General features: G+C 37.9%; 1 protein-coding gene across 2 annotated transcripts; it reads right to left on the bottom strand.

The window, feature by feature from the left end:
- Positions 1-1,195: 1,195 nt before the first annotated feature.
- LOC307141612 (zinc finger MYM-type protein 1-like) lies at positions 1,196-6,399 on the bottom strand. 2 transcript variants are annotated; one of them, XR_013818366.1, is made up of 4 exons: positions 6,339-6,399; positions 5,141-5,250; positions 1,910-1,984; positions 1,196-1,803 (listed from the first exon to the last, which is right to left on the bottom strand). XR_013818366.1 is itself a non-coding variant. In XM_079841959.1 (3 exons), exon 1 carries the CDS (start codon positions 4,896-4,898, stop codon positions 2,292-2,294), a length of 2,607 nt encoding a protein of 868 aa, XP_079698085.1. In that variant the 5' UTR covers positions 4,899-5,014; the 3' UTR covers positions 1,521-1,803; positions 1,910-1,984; positions 2,264-2,291. The 2 variants fall into 2 exon arrangements, 1 of the variants encoding a protein (XP_079698085.1); XM_079841959.1 differs by lacking the exons at positions 5,141-5,250; positions 6,339-6,399 and adding an exon at positions 2,264-5,014 and having other exon boundaries at positions 1,521-1,803.
- Between the last annotated feature and the right edge of the window lie 5,177 nt (positions 6,400-11,576).

The following is an 11,576-nucleotide window of genomic DNA, read 5'->3' as shown; positions in this document are numbered from 1 at the left end:
ATATCATTGAAATCATTTTCAGAACTATTTTTTTCCAGCTGATGAAGGATAAAAACTTTGATAGCCAATCAGAATTCACCCAACTTTAAGTCGATGAAGCATTTAAAGTGACAAATGGCCACACCAATGTACAATAACGTTGTGTTAAATGCTCAAACTCAGGTGGATTCTGATTGGTTGTCAAAGTTTTTATCTTTCATCAGCTGGAAAAATCGTTCTGAAAGTGATTCCAATGATATTGTTCATCTGTGTCATTATCATTATAGAGTCTCAAAGAATTAGAACGATTATTAAAACTTTATAGTTATCGTCCTTGGCGTGGTCCTTTAGTTCCATTCTTCTGATTTGATTTGCCAAATGGCATTCCAAGAGGGCTAATAAACAACCCAACAGCCCTGGGACTTTGAAGCACTCCACTTGTCCATGTTCCAGTTAGACACTGTCATTCTGTGCAATAATAGTGCACATTTTTCAACAGCTCTTTCTGTAGGTTTCATAGATACGCCAATTGGAGTGAATCATTCATTAAACTGATATGTTCAACAACATTGATTCGTTCAGGAACAAAACAAGTGTCTGTCTTTAAGTGTGTCATTGAATCCTTCACTCAAATGATTAGTTCAAACTCTAACTATTTCAGTTGTCACAGCAAGAATAGACATATTGTGTGTAAAATGTGACTTACTCAATACTATCATCAACAATATTGAATTGTTTTAAAATATCACACTCGCAATCATTCTGTCGGTCTGAATATCAGCGCGACACGCGTCCGAATCACAGCTGTGCTTCGAAACCACAGCACTCTTGATTGTGTGATAATGAAATATTCTATTCAGCATGCTAGACACAATGTAATTATCCTTTAGTTTTTAATGAATCTCAATTAGCAGTAGTCCCACTCTTCTCATTATAGAGAACTTTCCTCTTCATTTAATAAACACTCCATACGCTTTAGGAAGACATGCATTTGTGGCTTATCTTGTCTCCTCCAGTGAAAATCACAATCCGCTAGTCCCTCCTGAACACAGCACCTGGAAAATGCAGCCATGTTTGCATAGCATCTGTTTATTTTTGGTGTTCGACTGATTAGTATTATAGGAGTATAATGGATTCCAGCGTTATTGGTGCTGTTTTGCAGGGCCGTGCAGAGACCGTTGGAGGGGCAGGTGCTCAAAGTATAAAAGGGGCACATGGAACAAGGCTTTTAATCGGGCTGTGCTCAAAATATCAATACAGCAATATATTGTGACGCATTCCTTTCTGATACGCGTTCCGATACGGATGTTTCTGTATTGATATGGTAGCAAATGCTTTGATGCAGTTTTGAAAAAGAAAGAGAATAAAAAAGACCATTTAAAGGTTAAAAGTAAAAAAAAAAAAATTATTGGCACCTATTAATAACTCTGGGATTAGAAACTGTTATACTTATGATTCAGTTATACAGAATAGTAAAGAACAGCTGTTATAGTAAACTGTGTAGGACATGGTCATTATTCAAAATCAACGTGGCCCGTTTCGTACAGTACAGAATAGTTTTATTTAATGCCATGTCAGTATCTGTGGCTATTTTCATGGCAAAAACTGAATTACAAATATACAAGAGTTACATTTATCCAATAAAAATAAAAACCAAGCAAACAAACAAAAAAATCACAGCAATCTTATACAAGATTTTTAACATTAACGTCTAAAAAATTTCTGGTAAAATCTTAAAATCTTAAATTCCTAAATAAATCCTTTAGTGGGTTTGCTGCCTTTGCTGTTGTTGTTGCTGCTGATGCTGCTGGAGTATATCTGAGACTATAGAAATTAAAACAAGCATATGAGATATATTAGCTGATTAAACAATTGTTATGTGACCATGACAAGATGTAAAGATTGCTGAAAGTGTTTGTAACTCGCTCACTGTGCTGCAACTGCTGCCAAGGCTGACTGCTACAAGAAGAGGGAGATGTTCATATAGGCTGCTGCACACCAAGAGCTGTGGAGAGAAAATAAGATATCAGATTCAGAAAAGCATCTGAGAAAGAAACAATAGGGGGAACGGATGAGGGCCATGGCAGGGGTAAGAGTGAAACAGAAAAATCTATATAGACAGTGATCATGATTTCATATATTGCATTGTGACTCTGAGATGTAGTTGGATTTTGATTATGTCTAATCAAAAATATAAATAAAGAAACTAAAATGTGTGTGTTCATTCTGTCGGCACCTACTAAAAATCACTAGTATACTAGAGTACTAGTAGCAATAATCTTACCAATAAGTGGAGGATGAGTTGTAGGCATTTATAACAGCAATTTCCTGTTGGCCATGTCCCTAAAAATGTCAATGACATCATTGTGATTTATTGGAATGTCCTTCTCAATTGCCAAAAGCAGAAGGTCGGACAATCTATCCTCTTTGCAAAGGCTGCGAAGTTTGGTTTTCACCAGCTTCAGTTTTGAGAAGGAACGTTCCACAGTTGCTGTCGATACCGGAAGTGTGCCATATGTCTTCAGCAGCTCAGTCATGTTCGGGAAAACTAGATGTGCATTGTTTTCCTTGACCACTGAAAGAATAGATGACACATTGACTGGTGGTGGGCATGAGTATGAAGTATGGAAGACCTTCAGTTCTGTCTGCAATTTGTCTTCCTCTTCAATGTTATAGAACTGGCACAGTTTCTTTACAGCTTGGAGTGCTGCAGTTGGAATGCTTGCGGTTTTCCAGTTTTCTGGGACTGCTAGGCAATGGAAGGCATGCAAGATTTCCCATATGAAATTATCTCCTCCTTTAAAGCGTCTCTGAAGCTCTTGTATCATTGTGTCCACAAAAACGTAATACACTTTAACACGGTAGTACTCCTGCAAAGTTGGGAAAGCATGGTCAGTCGTAGCTGATGTGGCAGAAAACTTGAACTTCTCTGGCACTTTCCTCCTCCTTGCTTGTCCAGGGACCTCAGATGGAGGATCCAGGCCCACTGATGCAGCCTTCTCTGTAGCCTGTTTATAAATGTTCTCAAACTCTTCTTCTGTTCTGCTGTAGGCCAGCCTCTTTAAAACTCCATCAACAATGCTGTATGCTGCAGCCAGGTCCATGTCTTTCTGCTGCAATGCATCAGATGCAACTGCAGTCACCTGGAAGATTGGACAGGTGATCTCCAGACACAAGAAGAACTCAAAATTAATGCTTTTTAGAAGGATCATTGCATCACCAGCTGAAGAATCTGGGGGATCTTGCTGTGTCATTTCCTCAAGGAACTGCATGACAGATGGGAGGACCTTCACCAGAGTTTTAAGTGCACTCTCTCTACAGGCCCACCGAGTATCTGACAGTTTCTTCAGCTCAAGAGGACGCTGATCGGGGTGCTCCCTCTTCTGCATTTCAATAAATGCAGAGTGTCGTTTTGATGAGTTGGCCATAAAAGTGTAAAGCTTTTCAACTAGATTGAAAAAGTTGACAAAACAGATATTTGACTTTGCGCTTTCTACCAATACCAGATTAAGGCAGTGTGCCTGACAGTGCACATACAAGGCCTTTGGATTTTGCCTTAGGATTCTGGACTGCAGTCCCTTATAGTGTCCACTCATGTTTGCAGCCCCATCATAACCTTGACCCCGGATGTTTTCTATTTTCAGGTGATTTTCTTCCAATAGAGCCATGACAAGATTTTCAAGAGCATCTCCGCTTGTTGACTGCACATTGCACACCTGAATGAATCGCTCCTTTATTTTCATGTTGTGTACATATCTCACAACAAAGGAAACCTGTTCAGTGTGGGACACATCTGTCGTTTCATCCAGAAGTATGGAAAAGATTTCGCTCTCTTGAATTTCTTCTCTGATGACACGTTTTACCGATATAGCCAAAGCTTTGATCAAGTCATTCTGGGTTCTGTTCGAGAGGAGCGAGACAAGAGGTCTTTTTTGGGTTGCCTGCTTCTCTTTTACTCCATCAAGGTGTAATTTAATTACACTGTCATATTTGCTGAACAACTCCACTAACTCTAAGAAATTCCCTTGATTTTGGCTTGATGAAGTCTCATCATCTCCCCTGAAAGACATGCCCTGTCTAGCCAGGAAAAGAACAATGGCAATCAAACGAGACAACACTTCTCTGTTGCTCTCCCTCTCTTTGTCTTTTGCAGCTTGTGACTCAAGGTCACCCACTTCAAAAGCTGCCTCCAGTAATTTTTTCTTGAAGGAGTTCCACCTCACCATACCACACATGTGAGCCTCTGAGGCACTGTGCTCTCTAATTTTTTCCAAAGCCTTCCTCCAGCGATTGAACCCTACAGTTTTCCAGTTAGTGTGACTCTTGTATCTTTCATCATTTAAAAAAAGACGGCAGCTGAAACAAAACATGGCATCAGTGCTAGGAGAATATTCTAGCCATGGGTTATTCTCATACCACTTCTTCTGAAATGACCGTCCCTCTACATTCTTTGGAAATGACAGTGTTGGTTGGCAGGGTCCAATATTGTCACACATTTGGATAAAGGCCTCATCATACTTTAAGTTGAATTGTAGGACGTGGGCAGGGTCAGTTGGGTGTTGTAGTCCATGTAGGTTTGAGAATATAGAGGGGTCTCTGGCTTCAGCCTCGGTCTCCTTGTTTGCTGTTCCCTGCACTGTTTCTGTCGCTTGTGTCTCTACATTTCCCTCGTTCTCTTCAGCCTCTGTCTCCTGGTTTGCTGTTCCCTGCACTGTTTCTGTCGCTTGTGTCTCTACATTTCCCTCGTTCTCTTCAGCCTCTGTCTCCTGGTTTGCTGTTCCCTGCACTGTTTCTGTCGCTTGTGTCTCTACATTTCCCTCGTTCTCTTCAGCCTCTGTCTCCTTGTTTGCTGTTCCCTGCACTGTTTCTGTCGCTTGTGTCTCTACATTTCCCTCTTTCTCTCCAGTCTCTAACTCCATCTCATCATCTGATCTATTACTTTCCACTCTCTGCCCATCTAGGAACAAGGCATAATTTCAGCATTAATATATTCTCAACCATCACTACTACCCTTGCACCTAATCAATAATACCTTCAGTATTGATACAAAACATTAAAGAACTGATACACTGCAATAAAGTAATTATTATTTCTGATGTACTTGATGTCTAAAATACCTTTGCAGTGTAAACAAATGGTAGGCTACATGCGTTATGCTTACCTGTTGTGCTGTTCGTAAACCAGCTAGATAGGGATCCACTGCCTTTTGCTGCCTCAAGGAGCTCCTTTTTTTTTTGTTTTATTCTCCTCTCTTTGCGAGGCATCTTTGCACTGCAGAACACACAAACAAAGGGACATTGCACACCTTTTCCTGAAATCTACTAGGGCCATATCTCATTTACTCTGCACTTTGATGTTAGGTCAGGTTCATTTTATATTGACATTGATATTTTTAAATGTATTATTTCCAGAGATATATTATTGAGTTTACAGGCTATAGTGATTTTGCTGTTGTAAACACTACTGTTACAGAAAAACATAGGTTTGTCATATTAAAATTAGTGCTGGGAATCGATTTAAACAAATTCTATAATTAATCAAATTTTTTCTGTAATTAATCACTATTAAAAAACATGGACGCTTTTAATATTTTGATATTGTAATAATTTCAGTTACTCTCCAAATTAATGTAGAAACAATTTAAAGACAGCATATTGTAAATATGTGTTGTATTGGCATCTTTTTATGAATGAATGTCTCTATGAAACATTATGACATTGCATTACAGTATAAATGAAAGCTACCAATTTCAACATTTATTAGGCTTTAAAAAAAACACTTAATTTAAGTGAACTTAAAACAATCTTTATATAATCCCATTATAATAAATGTTATATTTGCCTGTGGCCTTCCCTGTTAGACATATACAGAAAACGTAAACGTTAACATAACACCTTTCTGAACTGCACAAATAATAAACTAAATACAGATGAATTATCATTAAAGCTACACTTTTCTCTGTGATGAACATTATTGACATGAACATAATTGAATCCTGTTCTGAATTTATATATATTTTTTAATGATAATAAAAACAGATATAGGCTAATTCAGAGGACGAAAAATCAGTATATTACCAGTGTTGGAATACGTTTTTAAAATAAATACTGGAATAAAACTAATAGTTTAAAGTATAAACAGTTTTTAGTAAAATAACATAAAAAGACAAAACTGTGTAACTCTACGCCCGTGAAACTTTTCTCCCTCACAGCAAACTAATGTTAACGTTACTTCTACAGGCTACACATACAGGAAACAGCAATATAAACAACAGCTCCATGCTCTCTCCACGTCGTTCTTGTGAAATAATACAAAATAATAAGTAAACAAACACTTCGTTCGCTGAGAACAACACTTACCAGCAGCCGCGGTATTGAAGAATCCTCTCCTGTCAGTCCACTAGGCACTGGCGCGCGCGTGAGCGGCGCGTGAGAGATGAGGTCGTCGGGTGAAAGGTCATCATCATGTGATTCATTTTATTCACGGATAAATTATTATTCATTAATTTTACTAATAGTTAGATTGGGCAGGCCTTCACAAAAGGGCCTTTAATTACATATATATATATATATATATATATTAAAAAAAAATTTTTTTGCCTTGACAAAAAGGGCACTTTGGGCATCAAGGGGCAAAGAGGCAGGTGCTCAAGCACCCTCCGCCCCCCCCTCTGCACGTGCCTGCTGTTTTGGCAGACACATCGCACAGAGCCATTCTCATGCTGAGCTTATAACTGTGTGAGCCAGGGGCCACATTCCCAGAGTGCCTAGCGCCTGTTTGTGAATTCAGAGTGCAGCGAGCCTTGCTGTTTTCACCTGTTTTTGTGTAATCAATTTACCTCTTCATCTGTTTAATTCTTTGCAAATTACAGCTTTTTTAGGAAGTTAATGTTTCAAGGACATTTGAAAACAAGACAATGAGTGATTAATTAAAAATTGAGTGCAATCTTTGTGGAAAATTAAGGTTGTATCAAGGAGGTCAATAATAACTGAAATTGATCCATTAGCATCTCAAATGCAGTGGCATGTTCTGTAATGAAGTATAAATGATCAACTGTAGAGTACATGTTGCTTCCATCTTTTTTATTTTGTCAGAAAATGCAAATAATTTCAAAGTTGGCATGAAACCGAAGTCTTTTCTTCCCTGTTGTGACGTATATCCGAGTGTAGCGGCTTCTCGGACAAGAAAAATGCAGAGCGGGACTTGATTTTGTCCATCAGGAATTGATTGGAGTTTTTGGATCAATGGATCAATTGTTTGCTATTACTGTGATCTCACATGACATGAGTGACAGGTTGCCCTCACTCCAGCAAACATGTCGTTTTGATTAAAGATTACGAGGGCACGTGAGTTAAAAAAATAATAGCAATAATTGGGTTACACTTTATCTTGATAGTCTACTTTAGACATTCTGTTGACTATAAGTAATGTTGCACCTACATGTCACTAACTCTTATTAGATTATTAATAATCTAATCGACCAGGCAATTGCTAGTTTCATCCCGACGCAGTTATCATTTTGGGCGTGCTGGTCTGAAAGCGAGGTGTGTTCAGGCGCATTGTTGGCGTGTTGCTATTTTGAGGCAACTGAAAACGACTGCGCCATTGACCAACAAAAACCTGCAGTATTTATTGTTTGTTATTTAAAGGGCTCATTAGTAATATGCGCCTATAGGCGGGTATACAGCACGTGTACACTCTGCTTGTTACACACAAAGGGACACGCAGCAGCACACAGATATGCCAAATATAAAAAATAAAAGGATTACAATGTAAAAGATTATTATTGTGTACATAAAGATAAAAATGCCTACATGTCATATCAGAATTACCTATTTGCAGTAATGAGGAATGAAATTGGCTAATTATTTGACCAATCGTGGAAATACACACATGTATTTAAACTGACTCATCAGGTTGAGTGTGTCTATATTACGCCATGTAAATAGCAATCCGCCATGGTACAAGCGCAAATGGCTTTAAAAGGGAATGGGAGATGAGACTCTGATTGGTTTGTTGCATGTTACACCCATATCACCCATGACTCATTAAGAGACTATGGGTACAACCCTTTTGGACTGTGCACCTGGTACGCTGACCATTTTTTCCATCATTAAACTAGCAAAAGTGGATTTGGCACACCCCCGAAATGCACCTGCTTGCTTCAGACCATGCGCTCAGATCACTAAAATAGGGCCCAAAGTGTTACCTAATGATGTGCACGGATAAATCATTTATAATAAATACTGCAATTTTCCATAAAAATAAAATAATTGTCCATTTGATTTTTGACTTTAAACCTTTCCTTTTTTAAAGACTTTTTAGGTTAAAAAAGAACCAAGTATGGTTACGGCATCCCTAACATGTAAACCAGCCTAACCATGACCCCTTCATTTGAATAAGGTGCTCTATTGCTCATAATGCATAACACTTTTTGAATTCATGCTTCACTTGAACAAATTTCATTTAGCCTCATTTAGTTAATTTTTTATATTTTTTTATGCACCAAAAGCAGTGAAGATTGTGCTATGATTGAAGAGTCAATTAATGCAGTCGGACTGAAAATTCAGAGGTTTGACAGTGATACAATGACACCATCTGCTTGCAGGAGTGCACTTGCACTCTCTTATTCTCTGCCATTATGGTAACGCTATACACTTGGCAAGTCGACTGAGGGATTTGTTCTGGAAACCAAAGATAATTGCAGGGCTGTAGACAACAGCTTCCAACTGACAGACGTTTGTCAATGTAACTGTGCTTTCTCTAGGTCACTGCCAACATTGCTCGAGATGTGTTTCAGCCCACAGTGTTTGAGCTGTCTTGCTTGTAAGTGACAATGTTCTTCTATTGGGAAATGTTAGTAAAAAAAAAAGCAGAAGTGCAGAAGTGTACCAGAATTAATGCTGTTCAGAATCCATGACATATATGACTTTTCTCTCTCTTTTCTTTCCCCAACAGTGTTGAACTTCTCACTTCCATGGATCCCACAGCTCTTCAATAGAGCTGATCTCGACAGAACATCACTGCAGGGCACAGATGACCACTGCACATCCATCTTGTGTAAGTCACTGTACAGACACATGGTTTGTGACAGATGGGAAAGGACGGCATGAGAGGGCTTTAAGAAATGACAGTAAAATAAAACGAAAAAGCACAGGTACTGTCTGGTATGTTTTAATGTAGAATACAGCGCTGATCTATTTGTGTAAAATGAGCCTATTTTTTAGGAATTTTTGAGTGACACTAAGTTAAGATGCATGTTTTTATTGTCTTTTTCAGCCAAATGAAAGCTGAACAGTATCTTATGAGGCTGACCTCACTCCTGGATTGGCTCATTCAGACCACCACAGAAGGTCCAAGAAGATACCTTTCTTAAGCTGTATCACATCTAGTTTGAATTCTTCAGAGATTTAGTAATATAGTTTCAAAATTAACATGGCAACATAAGGCATGCCACATATTGTGGTGTAATAAAGGCTATGTTGATCTTAACATTGTTTTCAGGTTTAAATAACAGCTAAATCCTTTCTCATGCATAATGTTGTGCTGTAAGGTCTTACATTTATTGGTCATATATCCTCTTTTCGCTTAATCTTTTTATCCCACAGGACAAAAAAGGACATAATTGGATTAAATGGCTGTTGAAGATGGAGTATATTTTGTCTACGCGATGTCACCTCAACGATAGCTAAATGTGAGGATTTAACATGGTGCATTAAATCTTGATAGATATACAACTACATGCAAGCAAATACCTATAAATATCTTTATGCCACACAAACAGTTTTGCTTGTATTTTTGGGGTTATAGAAACAGCCACTGTGACATCTGTGAGCATATGACTCAGTTTGCTCTGCATTTTTCACTATACAGCACATATTACTCATCAGAACCTGTGCTTTAAAAGCCTGAGGCTTCACAAATTATTGAACAGTTAAACAAAACAAACGGTAAATTAATTTCACACAATATGCAGCCCAAAACTCTTATGACAAACACATATTCATATTAATGCTTTGAGTTTCTCAGCTGAATCTGCTTTGGCTTTTCTCCTTGCAATGACAATTTCAAAACATCCAATCATGTTTTTCTAAGTGGCATTTTAACACCGTCTTAAGTGCCCTTGAGGTTATCAGCACAGCTCAGGCAGAATTTTAAAATTCAATTTTCTTTTGACTACGAATGAAACAACATCTTTTTGAAGAACGTGGAAAGCCTGTAGGATTCAACGCATATTCCTGAAACCAATCAAAACTTTGTACAGAATCGTCTATAGGTTTGTCAAATATAAGATTTTGCATGCATTCCACTGATACAATAAAACTATAATTGTTTTTATAGCCATTTATAAACAAATCTTTTTAATCCTTTTATTTCTGAAACCAATTTCAAACCAGTTTACTGCCAATTTCACTCAACTGTTGTCAGCAAATCTACCAGTTCTCTCTGTCATCATCTCTCTGTTATGTGCTGATAGAGAGAATAATATTTTCTTTCATTTATTTTGATCACTTTGCAGACTAGGTAATATGACTGTACCAATAGTAGGACATATGAACTCATATGAAATGAGAACTCTTCATGAAAACACTACAGTAAGATAACATGTCCTATTAAAAAGTAAACACTGATAGCAGTTTTATACTTGACAGTACATAATAAAACTTTACAAAACACCAATGGATGATGTCTTATATAATCGTTATTTCATTTCTAGGGTACGTTGACATGACAGCGATGTACTAAAAACGGAAACGTTTTTTGAGTACAGACAACAATGTTGTCAAAACGATCCCTGTTCACACGGATCCGTGAAAACGACAAAAAATGCTGTATTGTGCATGCCAGGCAAGTAGTCGCCAATGCCGTTTTGTAAAGAAACACTACACGCCTATAGACTGGACATGTAATAAACATGCGCATGGAGTCAGTTTTCACAAATTAGCGGGGGGGTTTTTGTAGATTACACCGAGGCAATAACGGTATCGTTTTCAAAAACGTGCACTTTGAAACCCATTTTCAAAAGTTTGCGTTTTCAGGTCCCCAAAACACTGTTGTCATGCAAATAAATGTCCAAAACGCATACATTTTGCCATTTTTGTTGAAAATGGTGTCGTGTTAACGCCCCCCTAGACCTTGGGCTTTGGGCTGGGATCTTTTGCAACTGTTCCATCATGCATTGTTCTACTTCAACACTAATCGAACACACCTGAAACCCATCAGGCTTTACAGGTTCACATGGAAATCACTGGCAGGTGTGCTGGAGCAAGATGTACACTGAATGAAAGCAGATCCCAAGGCCTTATTTGGTATATGCAAATGCCTGTTTTCAGTACTTTCAATTTTGGATCAAAATTGTATCCAAAGGCGTAAACAATCAGCAGTTGTTAAAAACCCCTCATTCATTTTTTTTTATATTAATAGTTTGGAAAAAGCTGGGTTTTGTGTGCCAATTTGTATGAAACTGTTACATTCATGCGGCCCTCCACTTTCAAAATAATTAAAAGTAGAGTGAACTTTAGAATAGTGACATGGTTAACGTGCAAAGATATGGAAGATTATAGTAGACAATAATTGTTTACTCACATATAGGAATA

The sequence above is a fragment of the Gobio gobio genome (assembly GCF_949357685.1).
Source record: "Gobio gobio genome assembly, chromosome: 18".
Lineage (NCBI taxonomy): Eukaryota > Metazoa > Chordata > Actinopteri > Cypriniformes > Gobionidae > Gobio > Gobio gobio.
The sequence above is the reverse complement of the archived record's forward strand: the minus strand, read 5'-3'. Positions and strand labels throughout refer to the sequence as shown.

Excerpts from the sequence above, each read along its gene's own strand:
- LOC307141612 (XM_079841959.1), bottom strand. The coding sequence starts at position 4,898 with ATGGAGTTAGAGACTGGAGAGAAAGAGGGAAATGTAGAGACACAAGCG.